Source organism: Populus nigra, chromosome 3 (genome assembly GCF_951802175.1).
Source record: "Populus nigra chromosome 3, ddPopNigr1.1, whole genome shotgun sequence".
Taxonomy (NCBI): domain Eukaryota; kingdom Viridiplantae; phylum Streptophyta; class Magnoliopsida; order Malpighiales; family Salicaceae; genus Populus; species Populus nigra.
This window is the reverse complement of record NC_084854.1, coordinates 23061586-23088404: the sequence shown is the minus strand read 5'-3', so window position 1 is coordinate 23088404 and position 26819 is coordinate 23061586. Positions and strand designations below refer to the sequence as shown.

The 26819-nt window shown below is 35.6% G+C and overlaps 2 protein-coding genes across 3 annotated transcripts; both read left to right on the top strand.

Annotated features, from left to right (window-relative positions):
* The first annotated feature begins 282 nt into the window (after positions 1-282).
* LOC133689289 (DNA-directed RNA polymerase I subunit 1) lies at positions 283-21271 on the top strand. Its single transcript, XM_062109096.1, has 21 exons — positions 283-464; positions 806-972; positions 2450-2609; positions 2759-3076; positions 4672-4896; positions 5027-5200; positions 5516-5675; positions 7940-8124; positions 8781-9017; positions 10080-10168; positions 10324-10471; positions 10581-10799; positions 11165-11527; positions 11630-11777; positions 12497-12705; positions 14002-14204; positions 14543-14741; positions 14856-15139; positions 16961-17101; positions 18754-19615; positions 20382-21271. The coding sequence occupies exons 1-21, from the start codon at positions 450-452 to the stop codon at positions 20976-20978; spliced, it is 5103 nt and encodes a 1700-aa protein (XP_061965080.1). The 5' UTR covers positions 283-449; the 3' UTR covers positions 20979-21271.
* Positions 21272-22290: 1019 nt separating this feature from the next.
* On the top strand, positions 22291-26271 carry LOC133687984 (carboxyl-terminal-processing peptidase 3, chloroplastic). 2 transcript variants are annotated; one of them, XM_062107345.1, is made up of 12 exons: positions 22291-22685; positions 22870-22951; positions 23091-23221; positions 23357-23443; positions 23604-23682; positions 23951-24039; positions 24568-24603; positions 24782-24901; positions 25030-25116; positions 25223-25372; positions 25476-25583; positions 25857-26271. In XM_062107345.1, the coding sequence occupies exons 1-12, from the start codon at positions 22347-22349 to the stop codon at positions 26103-26105; spliced, it is 1557 nt and encodes a 518-aa protein (XP_061963329.1). In that variant the 5' UTR covers positions 22291-22346; the 3' UTR covers positions 26106-26271. The 2 variants fall into 2 exon arrangements, with proteins under 2 accessions (XP_061963329.1, XP_061963330.1); XM_062107346.1 differs by lacking the exon at positions 24782-24901.
* The last annotated feature ends 548 nt before the right edge of the window (positions 26272-26819 follow it).

Below are 26819 nucleotides of genomic sequence, written 5' to 3'. Positions count from 1 at the left end.
TTTATATTTAGTGTTTTCACTATCGAAGAATGAGAATAATTCATAAACCAATAATTCTCTCGAAATTTAGAATATTTCTTGCCACAATTTTTTCATGAAATTTAGAATATATATATATACCCCCAAATTCTAACCCATTACAAAAACTGGCCGAAGCCCTAATTGGAGATAAAAGCCCATACAAAAAGTCCAATACCACACTAATTGGGCCAGCACAAAAACAAAGAGTATCGACAGTCGCCTCCGACAAATAAATACTCTACGTCTTTACTACCACTGCCTCCAATGTTTGCGAAACTTAAAAAGAAAAGCAGGGCATCACAGCCCACGCCTCTCTTAAACCCTCTCTAAGCCCTCCCCTTAAAAAAACTTCATCGGCGCCGTCTTTTATCGCCTCTCCGTCACTCTATCACCTCCCACTCTGTTGCGGCCGCTGCAAGAATACTTCCATGGCTGCCCTAGAGGTTTCTTTATTTGTCTTTTTTTTCTTGTCAGCTTCTTGCGTTCTTGTCCCTTTTGTTTTACCAATTTAAATTTGAAAGGAATTAATTTCAGTAAGCTAATGATTTTTTTTTATCAATAAGGTTAATTAAGTGGAATTTATTTATAGTTATTGTACACTTATCCAATTTAAAAAGGTGAAATCAAGACTGGAAAATAATTGCTTAGTGTTGCTGAAAGTAATTTGAAATTTTTTATCTGGGTTTTTTTGGAAGGTTTTGGCAAAGTAATTTAAAATATGAAATTATTTAAATCGTAGTTTTTTTCCTTGAAGGTTTTATTGATTTTTTTTTGGATTTTGCAGGGTGCAACTGTGTCAGTTGATTCGGTAGCGTTTAGCTTCTTAACGGATGAAGAGGTTCATAAGCATAGTTTTGTAAAGATTACCAGCGCGAGATTGCTTGATACTTTGGACAAACCTGTGCCTGGTGGATTATATGACCCAGCAATGGGGCCTCTAGGGGATGAGCCGTAAGTATCAGAAACCCATTTGTTCATTGATTTTGCATTGAATGCTCAATTTTGTTGACATTAAGGGTTATGTTGCCTGTGCATGTATTGAGATGTCAACTTTTTTGTATGTGCTTGAACATGGGGTTGCTTTCTTTGTTATGCACCAGCACCTGCTGCCATTGCTCGCTTGTTGATTAATTTCTCAATATAAAGCTCAATAATTTTTCTCTGCTAAAATGATTTCATAGTGAAGAATTCTCCGTTTGGAGTTCCACGATTAGTGATCGGTAAATGATAACCCTACCCTTACCTGTCACTTCATGACTTTTTTTTATTAAGGTTTTGAAGAGGTGTTGTATTCAACGTGGAACTTCCTAGAGGGCTTGTATTTAGCGGATAAAACTCTTATTTTTCTTAAAAAATGCTATAAAATGGGTTCTGGTGGACTTTTCTATTGGTTCTTTTTAAGTTTTTCTTGGGATTAGAGAAGCATTTACAGTATGATTTCATTAGCACAATTTGGAAATAGGAAATCCTTGAATAATAAAATAGAAAAGTAGAAGGAAAGAGAGGGAAAAGTAGAAAAAAAAGAGTGCCGAGACCATGCTTCAATTGACCTATGTTTTCAGTGGTCAGCAAGAATAGTTCTGCCAACAAGGTCACGGTAAGAAAAAGATATCAAGACCATCATCCTAGGTAGTATTTTGAACGTGAATATGAAAGTAGTGGGAAGTGAAGTGATCTGGCAAGGAGATGAACTTGATATTAACCTTAAGGAGTAGCATGGTAGGTGTGTTAATTCAACCACCAGAAATGATAGTAAGGTTTTGTGAATTCTATGTAAAGGAGCGTTCCAATTCCTCTTATAACTAGCTAGAGCAACAACCATTCACCATAAAAGCCTTTTCAGCATTACCCAATAAAGGTTCAAGATGCAAGGTCCTTGATACAGCGTTTAAGCATTCTGTTCTCAAAGATTTTAGCATTCTTCTCTATTCAAAAAAGAACTGAAACAGCTTAATGCCTCTAGATTCTATGGTCTCCATTTTCTTTAAAGCCATAAAGGAAAACATCAATAGATCTGATCCTATTTGGACTAACCATGACTTGCCTCCAATGGCAAACAATCCATGCAATCTATATAAAACAACTGGACAATTTTGTTTCCTCACCACATCAGTCTTATAAACTTATCTTACAACAATCTTTTTTATCTAAAAAAAATAAATAAATTTCACAATGATCTTCTGCTCTCTAGTACTCGGAAGGTGACCTTTTCTTCTTTATTCTTTCTTTTTGTGCACGAGACTTTTGAATTTTCATATTAATTTGGGGTAGCATCTGTTTTGGATCGCAGTAAATAATAGACAGAAAAAGAGATCGCACCAAGTTATTTAAATTTTCTGATGATAGCTGATATAAACTTGGCCTTTGCAGTATCTTTTTCATATCTTTGTCACATTGTTGATACAGTTTGTCAATCATTTTATTGCAGTTGCAAAACATGCGGTCAACGTTCAACTAATTGCACAGGTCATTGTGGCCATATAGATCTGATTAGTCCAGTTTACAATCCTCTGCTCTTTAATTTTCTTCACAAACTTCTGCAAAGAACCTGTTTCTTCTGCTTTCATTTTAGAGCAGATAGCAACCAGGTATATTTGTGTCATTCAGTCAATGTTGATGCTTTGATAAATTGCATGGTTTTGATCCCTAATGCTTCCTCATGCTTCTTCCTCCCTCTTGTTTAACCAGTCTTCTGTATCTGAGGGTTTTTTCTTTGAATTTTTTTATTTCTACAAAGGTTGAGAAATTTGTTTCTCAATTGGAACTCATCATAAAAGGTGATGTTGTTGGGGCTAAAAGGTTGGATTCTTTCTCGCCCATTGAAGCCTCATTGCCAGAAGACAGTGATGGCAGCAGTGAATCTTGTTCTACAATTCATTCAGGAGCACGGCATCCAAACAATGAGCAGTCAAAGCAGAGCGAATGGACCTCCCTTCAGTTATCTGAAGCAATGTCTATCTTAAATAATTTTCTGAAGTTGGAATCAAAGAAGTGCAAGAACTGTTCAGCATCAAATCCTAATATTCGGAAGCCTACTTTTGGTTGGTTTCATTGGGTATATTTTCACATTCTCTACTTGAATTTCTCATTTCTTTTTGGGAAATCTTAGATCTTATCACATACATTTCTGCTTTCTTAGATGCATGTTAAGTCCTAATACAAATGATTTAACTTGTTTTTGTGTGTTCTTGTACAAATGCTTCAACTTGTTTCTTTGTGCTTATGCAAAATTGCAGAAATGATACGCATGTATCAAATGTACGAAGAATAAGATTGAATTGGATTTTTGTGAAAAAATATATTTATAGAAAGAAATAATCGATTCTGATGTGATAAGCACTCTACACCATACACTTAGTTGAGATAAATTCGTCGGTGTTCATCCTCAAAATTTGGAGAACAATTTCCTTTCTGCTCAAAGATGGTTCCTAGGCACCTGGGCTTTTTGGTTATGAGAGTTGTTGATATTGTATGGTGTGTATTGTTTCAGGTTTTATGTTGAAATTTATATACACTATATGAGGAATTTTTTTCCTATGATTTTTTTTTTGAAATTTGCAGTGATACAATAGGAGTTGAAGAATAAACAGTCTATAAGCAAATAAGAGATTTTTAATGTTCATATCTGGCCTTCAGAATAAAGTTTATCAACTTCAGCAGATGCCTAGGAATGGTGTGGTTGGATTTTCTTAAACTTAGCAAATATTTAACATTTCTTAAAATACAAATGATTGGTTAACTTGTGGTGAGTGTAATTCTTTAGAGGTTTTTCTAGTTATAAAATCTGATTGCATGGACACTCTTTTCCATGGGTCTTTTTTGTTTGTAAACTTATTTTCCCTTGATGATGTTTTTTTTTTGATATTTGTGTTACTTCTCTCACTTTCCTTAATAGAAACCTTTTTATTCTAACAATTTATACAGTGGATGTTGGTTATAGATTTTTCTCCTGGTTATGTGATGTGGACATGTTTTTACAGAACTTCTTTTCCTATTGCAATGCTCTTGCTTTATGACACTTTTTTTTTCTCTAACTTTTGTCTCAGATTGTTATTAATAGATGTTTCCTAACCATATTGTCAAACCTCGTTAACTCCTAAGGCTACAAGAAAATCAGTTGTACTTGAATAATGTCATCAAGGAACTTTAAACAATTTATACGTCTTCTTTTCAGTATCTTAAAAGGTTTTGGTTTTTAGCTGCAATGCTGTAACATTTGCATTTGTATCTGCTAAAATTTGATTTATTCTAATTCACTTGATGTCGTTTTTTTATTATTGCTGTTGCTGTTGTCATTCCTATCTCCATTTCCTGAGTATGCAAATGGAACTTCAAACATAGATTTGGTGCTTAGCATTCCAATTTTTTACCTTTTTATTTTGTGTTTCTTAAAAGGTTTGTCTTGTCATTGTGCTTGTTTGTTGTTCCTCTTCGGTTCCCCTTGTTATGTTGATGAATACTATACATTTCACATGTGTCAACATTCCCTGATCTCTTTTCATCTTTGGGGGGGGGGGTCTTTAAGAAATATCCTAGTTTTCTTTATTTTTTTTCATTGGAGCACTTGGTCCAATTATGATTTTCTACTTTGTACCAAAAGCTTATTCCCCCTGCCGGTAATCACTTTTCCCAGCTGATTGATGGTTGCAGGCAGGTTTATCAAATGCAGCTATTAGATCAAATCTGATTAAGCAGCAGACAATTGAAGGGCCATTTGGGGGTGCATTTGAAGAGTTGATAGATGCAGAAGATGCAACCAAATCTCCTAGTAACAAAGAGTCTGCCACAAACAGGAATTTGAAAGAACACCAGAAATTGCAACATCAGTTCACTAGCCAGAAAGATGCTTTGTCCTCGCAGTTATTACCATCAGAAGTATGCTTCTTGCACTGTCAAACTTGTTTTGTTGTTTGTCTTTGGTGGTTGTTAATTTGTCATTTTGGTTATATTGTGTGATGAAACCTTTTAAATTGGAAAGCATTTTGAAGCTTTGATTTTATTTCAGGCGATGGATATTTTAAAGCTTTTGTGGAAAAATGAAGCTCAACTCTGCTCATTGATGAGTGACATTCAGCAGCAAGGAGTTGGAAAGAAAAAGGCAGGGCATTCTATGTTCTTTCTGAACACTGTTTTAGTGCCTCCAATCAAATTCAGGCCTCCGACCAAGGGAGGCGACTCTGTAAGTACCTGATAGATTGTTTATTTATTTATTCTTTGTGTGTGTTGGAGGTCGAGGAGGGAAGGTGTGGGGGGCAGGGGGGGGGGGTTGGAGGACTGTTTAAATATATGGTATGGGAGGTTGGTAAGATATGATGCACTTTCTGGATTCTGTTTAGGACTGTTCCACTTCAGTTTTTGTTCCTAAGCATTACTTGGAGGGAGAGTCTGATAAACTTGTAGATGCATGCTCTTATCTTTCTCACTAACCTGTATTTGTTAGGTTTTAATTTTTCCCTCCTCTTTAGGTAACCACTTGTGCTGGCATTTCTTGCAGGTGATGGAACATCCTCTATCTGTTTTGCTGAGCAAGGTGCTGGAATTGAATGGATCTTTGGCAGATGCGCATAGAAGCAATGATTTCCCATTAATAGCTAGGCGGTGGTTGGAACTTCAGCAATCTATAAATGTCTTGTTTGATTCCAATACTGCCAAGGGTAATTTCATCTCCTTTTCTTTGTTGCTGTCTTTATCTCCCTTTATTTGAGATTCAGTTTGTGGTAGGCTTTAGAGCATTGCCTCAATACCTCTCAACTGATCTCTAAAACCAAAAGTAATTAGCAAAAGAATTTTCCAGAATTCGTAGGGAAGCAGGGGTTATCCCCTTTAAACTTTTGTTTGGTGATGATGGATTAAAGGAAAGAAAATGAGGGAATGAAGGAAAAAAGATATTTTGATGCTCACATTTTTAGATGAGAGATTGAAATGGGAGGGAAAAAAAAGCAGAAAGTAGATTTTAATTGTTCCGATAAAAAAAAGTGGATCATTTAGAAAACTGGCATGCTTTCATGCCTCTTATGCATGTAAACATCCTTTTTTTTTTTTGAAAAAGCGGGGGCAAAAATATAGTTCTAAAACATTCCTCTCCCATTTTCTCTGCTATTGGAAAGTGGGCTTGGTGTGTCTGGGAGGATAATTATATCCCCATATTCATTCCTGGAATTTCCTATTTGGATCCAAACAAAGGAAAAAATGGCTCCTGCCACTGTCCTCTCAACCTCTTCCTTTCCCTTCGCATTTTATCCTCCCAAGCCCCAAGCAGTTTTAGTGTCTTCTTATTCTCAGCCTTGCAATAGAAGGAAAAACTTAGACAAATGTTGTCTCCCAAAAGTTCATGAAGTCGAACAATGAGAAATTTCTATAGGCTGTTGATCATAACAAAAACCAATATGCTTGGTGACTGTAATGCTTTTTTAGCAAATTAAATTTAGTTGTTTTTTGTGGTTTTGTTAGGCTGTGATCAAGTTGAATTTAGTTGCTTGTTACATGGTGGAGGAACTTCTTCTTCCAATCCAGGATCAAGTCACGTATGACTGCCATATTAGACTGGATTTTTATTAGGTGGAGTTTGATTCTTGGATTAGTACTTTGCCCTCTGGAACTCTTTGGGAGTTTAGAATTTGTTTTTTGTTTTGTTTTACAATATAGGATTCCTAGGTAAGCATCATTTTTTGTTTGTTGTTTCTTTGAAAATTTTAAAGATATTTGAAGTAAATTCTTGTCTCTTATGCTTTATTATTGTCATACAATAAATTATTATTAATGTCTAATTAGTTGTACGAATAAATGTTTTTTAAAAATAAAAAAATGTGTACTAGTAAAAGGGATCTCAGAAAATATTATTGTACAAACTAATATAATAATGTAATACTTAAAATTAGTAATTTAATACCATAAAATAAATTTGATTCATTATAAAAAAAATTAACGAAACTTTTTCTAGTAGAATTTTGTTTATCATCCTTTTAAATTTAGTTTCTAGTATTAATAATTTAGGTTAAAGAAATGAATATTTGTTTAACTAGTGTGTAAATTAATTTTAGGGTATTTTTAACTTATGTTGTTAGCAAGGAGGATATATCGGCTGTAATATTAAATTTCACTTTCTAGCAGTTGAGAAAGTGAGATTCCTTAGGTTAAGCTAAGAAATCACTTTCCCCCAAAGACGGGAAAGTGGACGTAGGAACTTGGATTCCTAAGGCATACCAAACACAACAATGCGTGGAATCCCACTTTCCTTGCTCACTTTCCCTTCTGATTCCACGGACCAAATGCCATGTTAATGTAAATGTATATTTTAGGGCATGAGCTATTTTTGGGTTTTCTTAACTTGTACTATGTCAATTCTAGGATTATTCTTGCTCCTCGTGAGCCTCGAGGGAACTTAGCAATGCATCAACTTTCTTGTTTTGTGGGTTCAAGGCTGTCAAACAAGCATGCTGCCTTTTTCTTTAAAAAAAATACCATGAGAATGTTGCATGCCAATAAAACTATGTAGTCTTGCACTTTTATGTCTTTATGCTTACAGGTGCTCCCTCCCTTGCTCATACTTTAATCTCTTATATGTTGAAATCCATGATGGAAAATAATGCTGGTGGCATGTGTTTTTTAGGATTTGGTTAAAAATTATGGTTGCATGGTTGTATATTATACTAGTTGATATCTGATGTTCTTATCTTTCTTAAAAATCATGCACACTGAAACTTTCCTTACCATGTTTAAATCTCCTACATAATCCTGGGATAGTGGTAGACAGGAAAGGTAAGCAGAACATTATGCAACAGAGTTACTTGCTGTTCCTGCTATGTTTGTATTGTCTATGCCCACATCAAATTGTTTTATGTCCACTGTTTCAAATGTTACTTATAAAGCTATCAACTCCAACTAAGCAGTGGATTCCTTTTATTAATTGTGGGTCCAGGTCAGAAGGATGTGGTTTCTGGGATATGCCAGATACTTGAGAAAAAGGAGGGTATGTTTCGGCAGAAAATGATGGGAAAAAGGGTTAATTATGCATGCCGGTCTGTTATTTCCCCAGATCCTTATTTAGATGTTAACGAAATTGGAATTCCTCCGTGCTTTGCAGTGAAGTTAACATATCCTGAGGTTAGGTCTTTTTATGTATAAATTTGACCTATTTGTTTTGTTTTGTCATTTTAATTTAAGGTTAGCCATGCCAAGACATGGTTGACTGTGTCTCTGTAATTGTGAACTAGTTGTTTATTTTATATTTTATTTGTACCATATGGTTTTGATTCCATCTAGAACTGTCCACGATTTAAAGTCATATACTTAAACACATGCTGATTAATGTGTCCCTGATGATATCTATTCCATCAGTTTGTGTGAATATGCATTCCCTGTCTTAAAGCATCGTTTGTTTTTGTGTTTGAAATTGCATTTGAGTGCGTTTCAAAATGGGTGCGTTTGGCTTGAAAAAGAATCAAATTGATGTTTTTTTAGTGTTTTCTGATGATTTTGATGTGCTGAAGTCAAAAATAAAAACAAAACTGAAAAAAATCATTTTAATGCATTTTCAAGCTAAAAACACTTTTGAAAAGTGCCTTGCACCGCAATACCAAACAAAAAATTTACTCCATTATGTAACAGATAGGATCTGTTTGATTTCTGTTCTATTTAAGCTTCCCAGAGGCACACAAACTCTCTTGATGGAGATTTTAATTGTTCTTTTAATCACTTATCATCTTTGGTTACTTTGTTCCTTTCTTTTCCCTGCATTTATTGATGTTATGTACTTGCAGAGAGTGACACCCTGGAATGTTGCCAAATTGAGAAATGCTGTAATCAATGGCGCTGAAAGTCACCCTGGCGCTACACACTATGTGGATAAGCTGTCTACTACTAAGCTTCCACCGAATCGAAAAATGCGTGTTTCTGTAGCAAGGAAATTATCCGGGAGGAGTGTTGATTATGAATATGAAGGGAAAATTGTATATCGCCATTTGCAAGATGGAGATATTGTGCTTGTCAATCGACAGGTGAATAACCATCCAACTTGATTTCTCTCATTCAGTATGCATATATATGATGAAACATGGAAGATTTGTCTTTGTGATTCTTAATATTTAGAATTACAGGATTTGTTTGAGTTGAAGCATTATCTGTTGTTTTGTTAATTAATACTTGGCTTATATTCAGTGTTATGTTTTCACTTGCTGACTGTTTCAAAAATCTGTGCTTCTGGGTGAATAAAGATTCTAAATTTTGAAGAAGAAAGTTGTTTGTGAGAATGGATAACTCTGGAGATATTCTCACATGGAAGTGATGCCTGGATGACTCCTTGTTCAATCATCCTTTTACCATTTTTCTCCAACTTGTTTAAATTTCTTTGCATCTCACTGAATGTCATAATTCTTTAAGTTCCCATAATTATGAGTTAAAAAAAGTGTTCTTTAGTCTGTTAGATCTAATTTGACATGAAGATTCTGTTTCTGGTGATAGCTCTTATTTATGCTCGTACATGCTGGTATTGGTAACTATACTTTATATATTTTGATCATCTTCTACTAGCATGGCTTGCAATATTGTTTGCAGCATTGGATTCAATTGCGTGCCGAGGACCCTGTTTCATTATGTCAATGGTAGGCATACAAGTTGCAGTCTTGATCTTTAACAGGGTGTGGCACACAACAAGCATATTTGAGCTTTATCTTTTGAGATTTGGCTTTTAGAAGAGGTAATGAAGGAAGATAATGGCAGCCAAGTTTCCATCAGTAAAGGGTGGGATGCCTAGGTGGAAGACTTATGAAGTGTCCTTTTATAGCTGAATTGAATAGCTGAAGGGAAATGTTTGGGCAGAGCATTCTTTCAAGAAGTGTCTTTTTATAGCTTTGAATGCTTTTTTTCGCTAAAAACATTCTTAACCCTGCTTGATTATGCGAATTGGTTTCTATCACAAGAAGAGTATTAATTTATCCAGGCTGTGAAGTTGTGCTTACTGCTTTCTGTTGCTTTCAAGAAAACACTAAAACTTGTTCTACATAATGTTTCACATCTGTTTCTTTGTCATTGCTTTTATCTGATTTGAATTTTCATTGCAGCCTACACTTCACAAACCAAGTATAATGGCACATGTAGTTCGTGTATTGAAGGGGGAGAAGACACTACGCATGCACTATGCAAATTGCAGGTTGATATTATACATATAATATATGCATGCTCATACCCAATGTGCAGTGCATGAACATATGCATAAATGTACTTGCATTTGTGCCTGTACCATTTTTTAGATAAATTAGGAGATTTTCCTTGCAATCCTAATTTCAAATATTGTTCTGAATACAGTACATACAATGCTGATTTTGATGGTGATGAAATGAATGTTCATTTCCCACAAGATGAAGTTTCTCGAGCTGAAGGTTACAACATTGTTAATGCAAATAATCAATATGTCAGGCCTTCCAATGGCGAACCAATTAGATCCTTGATTCAGGTTTCATATGATGATTACTCTTAACCATGGCCTTTATTCCCCTTGTCTTGCTCGATACACTTGGTGTACATGTCACTGAACCATCATATTTCTTTCTTGAATGTACCAGGATCATATTATTAGTGCTGTGCTTTTAACAAAGAAGGACACTTTTTTGACCGAGGATGAAGTTTATCAACTGCTTTATAGTTCTGGTGTGTCAAATGCTCGTCCAACATCTTTCAGTGGCAAAGCTGGCCGGAAAGTTATTTTCTTAAGTTATGAAGATGAGATTGAAACCCTTGATCCTGCAATAAGGAAACCCATTTATCTGTGGTCAGGAAAACAGGTTAGCATTTTATGACAATACCAGCTGGATTTATTAATAGTTTTTTGTACTCTTTGAAGAGTTTTAAATGTGAAAGAAATATGTGGCATTTTTATTTGGGATTCTGAAGCATGAATATGATGGTCAAAAACTTCTATGACTTTTCAGCAGCATGGGTCATGCTTCTGTCAATTTTTTTGGTTGCTTAGCAGTTTGATGTGGTCATTTAGTTGTGCACAATTTCAGTTCAATGCAATATCACTGCCTATGATGCAGTAACCAACAACAAAAACCAGAATATAGCGGTGCAAGGATGTGAAGTGCTCTGCATATAATTAATGGGAACTATATTTTTAACTTAATTAAATCTACCTTGCCCTTTTCAGTTGATTACTGCTGTGTTGAATCACATTACAAGGGGCCATCCACCATTCACTGTTGAGAAAGGTGGGAAGCTCTCGTATGATTTTTTTAAGACTAAAATTAAGAATGGCAAATCTAGCAATGGAGAAAAAGTTGGTGTAAGCAAACCAATGAAGGAAAAAGAGTCTGGCAAAGTCAATCCAAAAGAAAATCAGCTTGAAGATGATAAGATGATTATCTTTAGGAATGTATTGGTCCAAGGGGTGATTGACAAGGCCCAGTTTGGTGAGTATGGTTTGGTGCACACAGTTCAAGAATTGTTTGGCGCAAAAGCAGCTGGCAGCCTGCTCTCTGTTTTCAGTCGTTTATTCACTGCTTATTTGCAGGTCAGGGAGCTTAAATATAAAATCTTTGCTTTAAGTGCTAATTTTGTGTCAAGTTTGTTATCATGCATTATCATATTTTTAGTGGTTTATTTAATGGTTCAGATGCATGGATTCACATGTGGAGTTGATGATCTTTTGATAACGAAAATTAAAGACGATGAAAGGAAGAAGCAACTTGAAAACTGTGAAAAGTGCGGGGAACAAATTCATCGTAAATTTATCGGAATCAAGGATGAGAACATTAAGATAGGTATGCCTTTTCTTTTGGTATTTTCTTAGATGACTGCTCTTTAGCACAGAAAAATTTCCATCAAGTTCATAGGTTAATGTCATCCTTCGTGATTGAGGTGAATAGCTTTTCATGAACTGAGTGATAATGTTTATTTTTGGATTTGCCAAGGATGGTTCAACTGGATATGGCAATATTTTTCTACTTTCCTCTGCAAAATTAGATGAATTGCTGGAAAGGATATATGAAAGCGAGAGCATGTATTTTTGAATTTGCAAAGAATGATTCCAATTTCAACTTTCCTCCTCAAATTTAAATGAATTGTTGGAAAAGACTTATGAGACAGTGAGAGATTGCTTGATTGGTTCTGGACTTGGTTGATTAATAACAATACAGGTGCACGAGTTCATTTGTTTTCTAACTTGAACATTTGCCTGCTTAGGTTATGGAGTTTGTTTATGTTGAGCTCAATTGTCTTACTACTCCTAGACTTGCACTGACAGGAGTTTGACGTTTCATTGACATCATATTTGGTGTCATCGCCAGACTCTTTGGCTTCAAAGAATATTGTAGCCAGGCTATTTTTTGTAATCCAGATAACTGGTTTAATTAAATTTAATGGATTTAGTAGCACCTTAATTTCTCCATGCCCTTGCTTTTTAACATTTCTGCAATAATGTATTGTTATGCCCCTTTTCCAAGGATTGTTTTTTTTATGTTTTTGTTTGTTTGGTTTGCAGATCCATTGGAATTACAATCAAATATTGAGAAAACTATACGCAGTGATGGTGAGTCTGCCTTGACATATCTGGATAGGCAGATGACAAATGAACTAAATTCCAAAACAAGCTCAGGAGTCATCAATGAGCTGTTGTCTGAAGGGTTGCTAAAACCCTCTGGAAAGAATTGCATATCACTTATGACTACATCTGGGGCTAAAGGTAGCAAGGTAAGTTTTTTGGCATTACGGTGATGCTTGAATAATCCTTCTCATATGCAATAGCTGTAGTAATTGATGACTTTTAGATCTGTGGTTATCTCTCATGGTTTTGATACAAGGTTGTAATAAGTTGAATTCCTTATAGAACATAGGGTAGGCTCGAATACAATAATTTGAACTTGTTTAAGAAGTGTGTTGATAGATTAAAATTCAGCAATTAAATATTCACTACAACTTTGACTTGAATCTTGAGTTTTGTAAATTATAATGCAACCCCTGATATTGAAATTTTATTTTGAAAGCTATGATTGTTGTCTCGACCAAACAGCTAACCTAATTGTCCACAGCCTTGTGACCTGATTTTTGTTTTATCCACTATTATAGAACGGCCAAAGCATCTGGTTTTGGGCGTTTACCCTAAAGCACAAGCACACGCACAAGCACAATCTAACCATCTAATGCCCTCTGGAGTTCTCAACTTATATATTTTGCCCAAACTTGCCAGTTGCAATCTATTGACTTATTGACATCCAGCTTAAAACAGTAATCTTTGATGTAGTCCCGGAGTTCTTTGAGTTACTTCCATAATAATTCCTGCTACTAAAAATGATATTATAAAGGTTCATGGGGAAGCAAACATAGCAAGGGAGGAAATAAAAAGAAATGGAAAAGGAGTGCTGGAGTAGGGAAGGTGATGGAAGAAAAGCAGCTTGCAAATACTGGCTGAATGATAACTGCTTAGAGAAAGCTGTGCTGAGTGACCATTGATACAGAATATAGCTTTAATTCTGATGTTAACAACAGGGTTAGAGATCTCCTCTTCCCAATTGGTGAGGACGTTACTTAGGCCTTTATGGGGTCTTACAACCTCATTGGGTTAGAGAATAGTTGAATTGAGAATTAAAGAATCTTGAACCATGTGCTATTTGAAGAGGAGAAAATCAAGATTATGATTTTTATAAAATCAAAGTTCTTTCTTCCTTTTGATATTGAATTAGATTCTGAAAAGTATGTTGCTCTGCAGGAAGTTTTGGTTTCATTTTCTGTTGCATTAATCAACTTATTGTGCATGTTTATTCAACAGATACTTCCTTTTGAAATAGCCTGTCTTTGTGAACTATAAGAATTACCTTTTTTTTTTTTGAAATTACATCAGTCCTGATGATTATGGTGCCCAATTCAGTTATGCTATATTGGGTTGGATCTCAATTTCTATGTAACATGTTATGACTTCAACTCCGTATTGTTTTACATTATTTATTGATGTTGGAGTCCTATTTGCTAATTGCAATATTCCTTGGGCAGGTCAATTTCCAACAGATATCTTCTTTTCTAGGCCAACAGGAGTTGGAAGGTAAAAGAGTTCCTCGAATGGTTTCTGGAAAGACCTTGCCCTGCTTTCATCCATGGGATTGGGCAGCCCGTGCTGGAGGCTATATTATTGATCGTTTTCTCACCGGTCTGCGTCCTCAAGAATATTATTTCCATTGTATGGCTGGTCGTGAAGGGTAAATGGAAATTCAATCTCAACCACTTTTGACTCCTTTTTTGAATCTCTGTTATGAGTCTAGCTTCTACCTAGTACTCTTAGTTTTTTTTATAATGTTGCAGCCTGCGATAGGATTCTTCTCATGGTTCATGACATTTCAAAATGTTTTGTTTTGACATCAGAATTAATACCTGTGCTTGGGCTACCTGTTGTATAGTACTTCAGTGATGTTGCTTCTGTTTTTTATCAATGTTAAAAATACAAGATGCGGTCTCTAGATATTGGTCGAATTGATATTTCATGGTTAATCATTTGATTGACTGTCTATTGATTATAGGACTTCTTGTTTTTTTATAGGTTGGTTGATACAGCTGTCAAAACATCTCGCAGTGGATACCTCCAAAGATGCCTGATTAAAAATCTTGAGTGCCTCAGAATCGGCTATGATCATACAGTTCGTGATGCTGATGGCTCAATTGTTCAATTTTACTATGGAGAAGATGGTGTGGATGTTCATCAAACGGGCTTTATTGCTAAATTTGAAGCCTTGGCAGCGGTGAGGTTTTTACAGTATGCAGAATCTGAATATTCTGCTATTTTCTTGTCTCTGAACTGTAAAATGATTTCCAGATTCCAAATTTGATTTTTCTTTTTAATTTTCTATGTTCAGAATCGAGAAATAATATACGAAAAAAGTGATGAGCTTGGCACATTTAATGCTTATATTTCGGAATTGCCTAAAGCTCTTAAAGAAAAAGCGGAAACATTCCTACGTAAAATCGCAAAGGAGCAGAGTTCTTTACATGATCCCACAAAGGATCGGAGTTCTAATTTAGTGGAACATGATTTCTATAAGTTACTGAAGCAAAAGTTTTTCCTGAGTCTTGCACAACCAGGAGAACCAGTTGGTGTCCTTGCTGCTCAGTCTGTAGGAGAACCATCTACACAGATGACGTAAGGTTCCTTCTTTTTTTATGTCTATTCTTCTATTAATAAATGCTTCTGTCTTTTCTTTATCCAAGAAAAGATGCTTTGTATGCTTGTTCATATTATGAGTACATGAGCATGGTTACAGTTGTTAAATGGGTTGCTTCTGTTCCTGATATAGGGCCATGTTGGTTTTCAGATATCCATAGTTGTAGAGACGACGTTGTAATTAAGTGTGAGATTTTTCTCCTTGTAGAGTTGCAGCTAATAGCATTAATATATTTCGATGTTGAAGATCTTTTACTTGAATCAATCAAAGAGCAAACCTACTAAAAATTCATCTTTATTTTTTATAATAATTTAAGCTTTGTTTGAGGTTTAGTGGCTGATCATCCACCACAAGGGTTGCATATAAAATCTCTATTGTCTACTCAGCTCTCAATATCTATTTTTATCCCACCCAGGTTTTCTGCTAAAGTGAATCTAAATTGTTAAGAAAAAGGAAAGCTGACAGTTCTGGTTAAGCTTTCTGACCCAGGACAGCATAGGGGCTGTTCTGGGTTTGAATATTTGTGGGCCGTGAACAGTGGTTTAGGGGATATGAAGCTGAATATTTGATGGGTAATTGCTGTGAGGTTGGTTCGGTGTGTGTGAGAAGTTGATTAGGGATAATTGATGAGTGTTTCAAAAACAAATTGCTGGAAAATTCTTGGATAATATTGCATTGAAGAACTAGAAAGGCTACGTCAAAATTCTAGGTTTTAAAATCCTATAATAGAAAATACCAAGTCCTATTTAGAATAGGAAAAAAATCTAATTACTTTATGAATAGTAATATCCTAAACAGAAAATAAAACCTATGTGCAGACATTTTTCCATATTTTCCAGCAAATCTGGAAATTAAATAAACACCCTTGCCTACGAAAATCACACAGAAATAAGATAATATTTTGTTTCTTTTGTTGTCTGCTTCTCTGTTAGATTTAAATTTCAAATGTACGTAGGAGTTCGTGGTTATATGGGTTTGTTTTTGGTGATATAGATGGCTGATGGAGATAGAGACCATGGGCTGTTCATTTGAGTAGAGAAAGCAACACAAAACAAGATTTTCTAGTAAAATATCCTTGATAACCTATTTATAATGGTCTAAAGCCCTCCTAATACTTGTTGGAAAAGAAATAACTGATTGGAAGTCTCATGCCAATATCATGACAAGAAGAAAATGCAAATATCAAAATGATTCATATACCACATAAGAACACTGAAACTAAAAGGGAAAGCAAAGGGACTTCATGAGCTCCTGCATCAACCTGATAGCTTGTTGTGGCAGATGAAACTGATAAAATAATTCAATGCCAGTGATTATCACAGCAACTGGTTCAATGGTGGATTCTCATTTTGTGCAGATTCTATTCAGTTTGGTTGAAAGTTGCTTGTTGGTCGGTTATTTGACCTTTACACATCCCTAGTCTCTGAATCTCTGTCTTTTGTGCCCTTTAGAATAAGCAAATTCACCAATCATTTTGGGAAACCAACTATACCCTTAATCATCACCCATGTAAGAATTTTTCCACCAACAATTAATCCCCTATTTTCAAAACAACCACTTCGTAATATGTATTTAATATGTGTATGGTTGAGATGAAATGGTTCATTTTTCTCCTTTTGCTTTGTAAATATAATGCACCCATTGATTGGGCTCCAAATCTGGCATTACTAGGCAGGGTTAATATTTATTTTTGTAGGGTAGAGTTTATAATTTTCTTTTATTTGTTTAAGCAAAACATCAATTATCAATATGTGCTCTTCATTTTCCCCAGGTTATTTAATATTGCTCCTAATTTTCAGGCTGAACACTTTCCATCTAGCCGGGCGTGGTGAAATGAATGTAACACTTGGAATTCCACGTCTCCAAGAGATTTTGATGACTGCTTCAGCTGATATCAAGACTCCGATAATGACCTGCCCCTTGCAGGAAGGGAGAACTAAGTAAGTTGTTAAATCTTTACTGACATCTGTTATTTCTGTTTATTTTACTGTCAACAAATTTGGCCAGTCTCTTATAAGAGTAACATATACTTGTCTGTTGCTTCCACTTAATGTCATCAAAGCATCTCGTATGTCATTTCACATAAATATTGATTTCAATTTAGGACTGCAGTGACATTATGTAAACCGAAGCTACCCATAAATCCCCAATGCTAGCAACTTTATATGAGATGTTTATTCTAACAGTGGAACTTTTGTGATATGAGATTATGATGCAGCTTCAGGACTATCATATTAATTTAGACTTAGAGATCATAAGATGGTAAAGTACACAGCGTCAATAATGAAGCTATATCTGTACTCAAGCATTTGTCAGATTAAATATTTCATTCCAACCCAGATACACAAGCTGAAAACTGTCTAAACAGCAAGCTAGTCTAAACGTAGTTAAACAAAACCAATCTGTCTATTTTTAAAGTGAACTAAGGATAGGATGAAAGCAAGTTGAGAAAGTCTGCGTGTAAGAGTGATATAGTCTTGTCTTTAAACTGAGGCATCAAGACTGATGTAGACTGTAGCTGATTGGAAGGAAAAGCTAAGCAACTAGCTGAGAGCCCGAGACAACTTTTTTGTGCTTCAATTTACTGATACAGAAAGGAAACAGAGGATAAGACCTAGATACTGTTGTCTATTCCCCTTGCAAGCGTTACCATGCTACCAACTAAAATAATATGTATTCAAGTCTTAAGTGCTTGGCATGTGCCATTTGTTATAGTGGACGGTCCCAGATCATGTCTAAACCAAACTAACTTCAAATACACTAACACAAATGTAACGACCACTAAATTGAAATTGATCTAACTTAAAAATTCACATCTTTTAAAATATAACTCCTCAAGATTATTACATATTAACCCAGAACTTTTGACAATGATGAGAATTATTTCAAATTGTCAGTATTGCAAGTGGTAATTTGTTTCAACTGGCTATGGAAATTGTTATGTATAGTTACCATTTAACTGCTGTTACATGTGATCCGTGTTCTTGGTAACATTGGTGGAGACATGCATCAACCATCTTCTGCTTGAAGGTTTTCTTTTACCAATTCTTGTCTTTATTTATTAAGAGTAGTTATGAAGGGTATTGGAAAAGAGCTGGCATTAGCTTTTAGTTTGCTTTGTTTAGTGGCATACTGCAGCTTGTTTAATTACATATGATGAATAAATCAGAAGATTAATTATGTAAGGAATTAATAAAAACAAAAAAGAAGAGGCCGATGGAGATTATGGTTTCATCATCAGCACCTAAATTCTACAGAAGTTCGCATTTTGATCCATTATCCAAACATGTAAATTTTCTGTCTCTGAAGTTCTTTAAATTGCTGCACAAACTGTTATGACTGCCAATGTTTTCTGTTTAGTATTTGGTCATTGAACATGTCTCTAGACAGCCAGGCATTATCTTCTTATAAAATCAACATTTAGATTGCCAAGAGCTGTATTCTATTGTATTTTCAAATTCATTTTTTTCTTAGAACTTATCTGTACAGGTTTTTCTGTCATTTCCTTTTTTTAAGTATAGACATCTAGGCCACACCCCTGTACAGATGAGAGAATTTGTTGATTGAGTTCTTGATATATTGTATTCTGCAGAGAGGATGCTGAGCGCCTTTCTGATAAGTTGAAGAAGGTCACCGTAGCCGATATAGTAGAGAGCATGGAAGTATCTGTCATGCCATTTGCTGTTCAGAATGACGACATTTGCAGAATTTATAAGCTTAAAATGAAGCTTTATACACCAGCGCACTACCCACAACATGCTGATATATCAGTAGAAAATTGGGAAGAAACCCTTGAGGTGTTGTTTGTGAGAGAGTTGGAGGATGCTATACAAAATCATCTGGTTTTGCTTTCTAAAATTAGCGGCATTAAGAATTTTTTGAAGGAATCACATTCAGGGACGCCAATTGAAGCAGAAGAAGATGTTTCTGGCAACATATCACGCGAGGGTGAAAACGATGATGATAGTGATGATGAAGAAGGGGAAGATGCTGATGATCTAGGTTTAGATGTGCAGAAAAGAAAACAGCAAGTTACAGATGAGATGGATTATGATGATGGCTCTGAGGGGGTACTGAATGAAGATGAAGGGGATTTATCAGGAAGCCAGGCTCCATCTGGATCTGAAAGTGATACTGAACCGGCTGATAAAGAAAGTGAGATCAGTAATACTGATATGGTTGACTATGACAGTGAATATTTTGAAAAGCCAACACATCTTGGAAATTACTCTAAGCCAAAGTCAAGGAAGAAAACCTCAGAAAGTTCATCACAAGTCGAAATGCATTCTAAGCTAAAGTCAACAGAAAAGAAGAAACAAAAGGCCAAGAGAAAGAAAGTTAGATCGAAATTAGTTAAAAAGGACTTTGATAGATCAATCTTTGTGGAAGCCAAGGGATTGCACTTTGAAATCCATCTTAAATTCACCAATGAACCTCATATTTTACTGGCCGAGGTATGTTATCGTATAGAGTTTAGAGCTTCCATTGTAGAATCTATTTATATGACTATTAGTTTGTGGGCACTCAATCTACTAGCCAAGAATGTTCTCTGTGATAGGTTGCAATTTTCTGTTTTTTTATTTTCTTGTCTTTGTTGCCTATTTATGGAAATTGACCTTGAAAACATTAGTTTTTGGTATCTCTTTCTGTTTACTCTCTGGTTGGTGCTGAAATTTACTTTTATGTTTTCTTCTTCAAAGTGGGATTTCCTCCCCTCCGCCAAGAAACTTGTATACATGCTTATGCAATTTTTTTGTTCTTAGCATTAGTTGAGATAAAGAGGAAGCTATGTTCAATATTCCTTGCAACTTGGGTCACAAATTAAACGTTTATGGCTTGCTTTTTTCTCAGGGCTACAATATATCATTTGCTTTGATCTCTGTACTTTTGTGGGAATAACATCATATGTAAAGCAGATAGAACACTTGGAAATATAAGTTGGATGATCTTCTAGCATGCTTTGAATACAAGTTAGATTGGCCTTCAAAATTTCTTAACATAAATGCCTAAATAAGAAAGGTAATTTTAGCATCATTTTTATCATCTTATTTCAACAACTAGCTGGATTAGAACATCCCCCGGGATGGGGGGGAGGAATCATGCTGGTACATGCTTGTGTGCATTTATTGCTTTGTTTGTTCAACATTCAAGCATTTTTTATATTTTGTTAATCACTTTGTCCAAAGATGAAATTAAAGTTTTTCATTTAATTTTATATAGATTGCTCAGAAGACAGCCAAGAAGGTCTGTATCCAGAATCCCGGGAAGGTTCAACGGTGTCAAGTGACTGATTGCAAAGAAAATCAAGTGATTTACTATGGGAAAGACCCCAAGAGAAGAATTGATATTGAACCTGGGGAAAAACAAAAAATCCCAGCGCTTCATACAATTGGAGTGGACTTCAATACATTTTGGAAAATGCAAGATCACCTTGATGTTAGGTATATGTATTCAAATAGCATTCATGGTATGCTGAAAGCTTATGGAGTAGAGGCCGCAAGAGAGACAATCATTAGGGAGATAAAGCACGTGTTCAATTCTTATGGAATATCTGTTAATACACGGCATTTGTCTCTTATTGCTGATTATATGACCCATACCGGTGAGTACCGCCCGATGAGTCGTATTGGGGGCATATCAGAGTCGATATCACCTTTAAGTAAAATGTCTTTTGAGACAGCGTCCAAATTCATAGTTGAAGCAGCATTGCACGGGGAGGTTGATAATTTGGAAGCTCCATCTGCTAGGGTTTGTCTTGGATTGCCAGTGAAAATGGGTACTGGATCTTTTGATTTGATGCAGAAACTGGAAATTTGATCCCCTGTAATTTTTAATTTTTTTTTCACCTGTTAAATCATACTGAAGGGGGGTTCTAAGGCGATTCCTAGTTAATTATTCTGATGAATGTTTCTAGTCTATCACGCGTCTTATTTTTTCTTTTTCTTGGAAATTCCTTTCATTGTTGTTTTTTTTTTTTGAAGTTGTCTTTTTCCTTGTAACATAGGTGTAAGCAAATCATATTTTTGTTTAGATAAGAGGGGTAAAGAGATGTTTTTTTTCGATGACATGAGAGATTATATTAATTATTATCGTTTTGAATTTATAGTTTTCATGTAAGACTTTTTTTTTTCCTTTCAAAGACAAATTTGAATTCCTAACAGCATCAGTTTTGATGATGGATCTGTCGTGAGAAAAAAGTATTTCACAAGGTATTTGAATGACAAAACAAAAATTCATGTATGTTAGCAGTTAAAATTTTATTTACTAGGGGAATTCGAGTTCCCGGCTATAAATTCATAAAGACGCCGAATAATTTGGAGCTGTGCTTTGAGGTGCAGACCGGTCTGTGTTAAAAGTTTTTGCTCAAGGCAAGGAGAGGAAACATTTCATTTTGGTCCACGGTTACCGTTAAGACATGTGATAAAGAGTAATTATGTATATACAAAAATATTTCTGTCACCAATTTAAGTCTTAAATGTAGCATGAAAGAGAGCTATATGGTAAGAAATATCACCCCCAGCACGTTACAGAGAAGAGAACATTCAAAGAAAACCAAAGGGTAGGGAGAATATGCTACAGCTTTGATGCATGCCAAGAAAATTATGCGACAGATGCTTTACTGAGGCGTTATCCTCGTGCTCTATTCATTAAGCGATGAAACTCTCAACAAGCATAAGATATTCAAATTAAAAAAATTCATAAGATTTTTATTTTTTTTATGATCTATGCTTCAAACTAAAGGATGATCTATGCTTCAAACTAAAGGATGATGGAAGCAAAACCCATTATCCAATCCCACAAGCAATCATTTCTATTATTTGCTTTGAATCTTCGAGAATTACTCCTCCCATGTTTTGTTTTTTTGTCTCGAATTCCTTGCTTGCTCTCTCAAGTTTCTGTCTTCTGTGGCAACTCACTCAAAGAGTTCGAAGTCCTGCTTTTACATGTGTACTTTGCCCATTGAGATTCTCAGACACGCAACGCAACAGATCCCATTACCACAAGTCATTAGATTCTTGTGGACCCATGTAGAATCCCCATCAACAAATAACGGTTAACCATATTCACGAAAAATATAACATTTTTTTTTTCTTAAGAAAACATAGTAATTAATTAGCCTTCCCTTCATTAAAAAAAGCAACATTAAAAAAAAAAAAACATATTTTTCCTTAAGAAAGAGAAACCATGGAATCTCTGTTTCTAAATCTTGAATTCTCACCAATCTCAACAAAATCTCCAAAACCCACATCCTTTTTACTCTCTTCACCTCGATTCTCGAGCTTAAAATCACGCGTTATAACCAAAAAATGGAGTGTGTCCGTGCCTTGTGTTTGTTCATCGTCTCCATCGGTGAAAAAAACAGAGTCCAAATTACATTCCAACGGTCAAGATTTTATCAAATCTGTCGGAAAAGGTGTGATTGGCTTTGCCGCCGCCGCTACAACTTTGGCTTCGGTTTGTTATGATGCTCCAGCTTTTGCAGAGTCTCTAACGGTCGCTTTTCCTGTTTCCCGCGCTCCCGAGGTGCCTTTTCTTCTTCTTTATATTAATTTGTTGTGCAGAAGTGCTACTGTTAGTGGTGACTTTGATATCTGATCATGGGCTAAGCATATGTGACCCATCAAATACACGTATGGTTTTGATGCCCCAGTTAGTACTGGAGGTGTTAGCAAGGTTAATTGCTGAGTGAGGATGGTTTCTTTGTTAGGTGAATACAGTGCAAAGAACACTTGTGGAGGCATGGGGTTTGATTAGAGAAACATTTGTAGACCCAACATTTAATCATCAAGGTATTTTTGGATATTTTTACTCTGATCTTGTTAATCTAACCAGTGGATTATCATTTTGCTTTTGCTTGATAGAGTAGAAACTAAGGCAGAGAAGGAAATGAAAGTTTCTAATGAGTTTTATTGGTTATTATTGATATAGATTGGGACCTAAAGTTGCAACAAACAATGGTGGAGATGTTTCCTCTAAATTCAGCGGATGTGGCATATACAAAAATTAGTGGGATGCTTTCTACTCTCGGGGATCCTTTTACTCGGATTATCAGTCCAAAGGTCTTATAAAGTTGCAATTTTTTGTCTTTGCTGTATTAGTTGTCATTTGTCACTGTTGTGCATTAGGTTTGAGAATCATCGCCTATTTTGTTTAATTGCAGTTCAGCTTAAAATTGCTTGGTTTTGGATTTACAGGAGTACCAAAGTTTTAGAATTGGTAGTGATGGAAATTTGCAAGGAGTTGGGATCTTCATAAACATTGAACCAAGGACAGGCCATTTGGTTAGTGATGTGTGAGAGACTTTTCTTCATTTTAATGGCTTGTGACTTGTGAAATATTGATTGCTAGTTACTTAATTTCAGGATATTTAAGGTGCTGGGCCTTTATGCTGTGGCAGTCTTTCCCTTGACTAAACTAATGTTTTCCTTGTTGACATTGCAGGTTGTTTTGTCTTGTGTAAAGGGTAGCCCAGCTGCTCGTGCTGGTATACATGAAGGAGATGAATTGATTGAGATTAACGGTATTTTACTGGTTAATATATCATATTTTTCTCTTTATGGCTCTAATATTTTTTTTTTCTTGTAATTCAATTGGATGAGACTACATTGCACAATTAGATATTTCACTGCAATTATGACGGAGCCTTACGCTCCATGTTCACTCAAGGGAGAGTCATCAAAGAATTTTTTTTTGTCGATTATGAATGTCTGTTATCCTTTTTTCACTTTCTAGTTTTCCTATTCAAATTAAACCATCTTAACCATTGAATTTCTTTCACACAATTTTAGGGGAGAGGCTTGATGGTGTTACTAGTGAAGCTGCAGCACAGAAGCTTAGAGGGACTGCTGGAACATCTGTCAAAGTAAAAGTCCACAGTGTAATCATCTATGCTCTTTCCTTGACTGTCAGCATTGGGTTTCACTATATTTACATGATTCAATAGATGTACCGTTACTGAAAGGGCATCTGCATTTATTTAGAATCATGAGAATTTGCTTGTTATATTGATGTTCTATCCAAACTGCTGTATCTGTCCAGATGCATAGCAAGGAACTTTGATTTATGCTTACTTTTGAAAATCTGTGCTCCTTGATAGTCCCTTAAATTATAGTCCTGACAGTTAAGTCTCACTGTATCCTAATTTATGAAGCTTAGATAGTTAGGCTGTGTGGCAAACACTAGTTACAGGCTCAGTCTATCCTAATGTATGGATACATGTTATTTAGTGTTTTCTGAACCAGCAAAAAATGAAATGTTTGATTTGACTATTTCCTAATGCATGATATTCCTAGTCTCCACAGGTAATAATGGATTTTCCTGTTTTAGTGTCATTTTCCAAAAGCTGATGTTCTTGAAAACTGCCAATTGCTTTAGATAACTAATAATTTAGCATTCTTTTTTCCAGGACATGGAGTCAAGTAGGGATGCCGGTATCAGAGAGGTATCAAGTCTTTCATTGTCCTGCTTAGATTAGCATGGCTTGGTATTTGTTCATCAAATAAGGCATTCTCCATATCATCTAATGCAAAAGCATGGCACAAAACTAGCTTTGTTTATTGTAAGTTCATTATAATTTCTCCAACGGGTTGATATTTGAAACATGTTCCATCTTCTTGAAGGTCAATCTACCTCGTGAGTACATTACGCTGTCCCCGATATCTAGCACTATCATCCCCCATAAAACCCCGGATGGCCATCTAACAAAGACTGGTTATGTGAAGCTGTCAGCCTTTTCTCAAGTAGTCATTCCAGAACACCTCTAAGACAAACTAGAATTTCCTTTCTTACGATTATATCTTGCACAATGGATGTTAGTTTTCTCACTATATTTATTAGACGTCTTCCTTCTTTCTGTCTGTTTTGACAGAGTGCTGCAATTGACATGGCAAATACAATACTGGACATGGAAACTCAGGGTGTACATTCATACATACTGGATCTACGAAACAATCCAGTAAGTTTCTAGTTTTCATATTTGTGAAAGCTAGAAAAGTCAAATTTCATGGCCTCCTTTAGATTACTCATGGGGCTGTTTGTTTAACCTTCTATTCATTTTACAGGGGGGGCTGGTAAAAGCTGGACTTGATGTTGCACAAATTTGGCTGGACGGAGATGAGACTCTTGTGAACACAATTGATAGAGATGGAAATATGCTGCCCATTAACATGGTCGATGGACATGCCATAACACATGATCCACTTGTTGTGCTTGTAAGAACCAATTGATAAGTTTCTAATGCATTTGGTTTGTTAACAATGTACATATTATGCCTTCAAACCTATGGCTTCTGAAACTTTTTACTACTTGGAACAGGTCAATGAGGGAAGTGCAAGCGCAAGTGAGATCCTAGCTGGAGCACTGCATGACAATGGGCGAGCTATCCTTGTGGGACACAAAACCTTTGGCAAAGGAAAAATTCAGGTATCGTTTGTTGATGTTATTGAGTCATGGACCTCTTGTTAGTGGCATGATATTATGGATTTGAATCATTTTATCAGGTATGGAGATTCTTTCAAGCTAAAAACGAGAACATAAACAAAATGTGGAAGAAAAACTTTTGTGGTGCTAGTTTTAATCTTTCCAGTTATCATCTTATGCAGCTTTATTGCAACCTTGTCCACCATCTTAATCAAGTCTAAACCGATGTCCTCAATTGCATGAGCTCACTATTTTTCTTAAATTTTCTTCCTGCAGAGTGTCACAGAGTTGCATGATGGATCGGCTCTATTTGTCACGGTTGCAAAGTATCTATCGCCTGCACTTCATGACATAGATCAAGTTGGGATAATGCCTGATGTGCAGTGTACCACAGACATGCTCAACTCACCCAGGGATTCATTATTGAAGAACGAGAGCTCAACTTCATCTCTTGAAGCAGATTCTTGTATCCTGGTGGCAGAGCATGAATTGGACATTCAAGAGTCCGGAGGGACTGCATCTTGAAAGTTAGGATTCTGCTGCTATTTGACTTCGTACATGAAAATTAAATGTATAGATAGCTAGGAAGAATTCATGGACATCAGGTTAATGACCTGCTTATACATGTACTGTTTATTCTAGCGAAAGTAAAACCAAGGCTTATTTCGAAGTCAGAAAAATTTGCACAGAACTTCTTGTTGCTCTTTATTACAAATTTGCATTGAGTCGATCCCAAATTATCATTATACCATCTCCCTAGTCGGTGACAGAGAGCGCTTTTCTTTACAAGTTCCTAAATTACTCCTGACTTGCAGCAATAAGCTTTGATCTGTTTTGGAAACTTCATGCCGATCAATTGTTTCTGCTGAACGCTTACTCACTCAACATCATTGCATTTTCTACCAATTCCAATATATATTACCAGTTTATGATAGCATGATCTGCGCCGTTCCAATTTTATCAGGAAATGATAGAATAATTTGTGAAATGCATGTGGAAATCCCACAACTTCAGCTGGTTATATAATGGTGGATAAATCATACAATGTTTCTCAAAGTAGTATATTTTCAGAGTGAAACGGAAAAGAGGGAATGAGAAAGTTTGAACTAGTTGTAAAGCATAATCTTGATTTAGTGAAGAATAAATTACACACAATAAAAAAAAAATTGTTGCCATCATTTAACAGTGAATAACAACAGTAAAGAATCAATCCAACGCAATCCTACAACCACTCAGGAA

What these genes read in the sequence shown, in the direction of transcription:
- LOC133689289 (XM_062109096.1), top strand. An exon ending in CTGGGGCTAAAGGTAGCAAG is followed by an intron (nt 12,706 to 14,001) that starts GTAAGTTTTTTG and finishes TTCCTTGGGCAG; the next exon opens with GTCAATTTCCAACAGATATC. An exon ending in CTCATATTTTACTGGCCGAG is followed by an intron (nt 19,616 to 20,381) that starts GTATGTTATCGT and finishes AATTTTATATAG; the next exon opens with ATTGCTCAGAAGACAGCCAA.
- LOC133687984 (XM_062107345.1), top strand. Translation starts at nt 22,347, where the DNA reads ATGGAATCTCTGTTTCTAAATCTTGAATTCTCACCAATCTCAACAAAA. An exon ending in CCCAACATTTAATCATCAAG is followed by an intron (nt 22,952 to 23,090) that starts GTATTTTTGGAT and finishes TTATTGATATAG; the next exon opens with ATTGGGACCTAAAGTTGCAA. An exon ending in TGGATCTACGAAACAATCCA is followed by an intron (nt 25,117 to 25,222) that starts GTAAGTTTCTAG and finishes TTCATTTTACAG; the next exon opens with GGGGGGCTGGTAAAAGCTGG.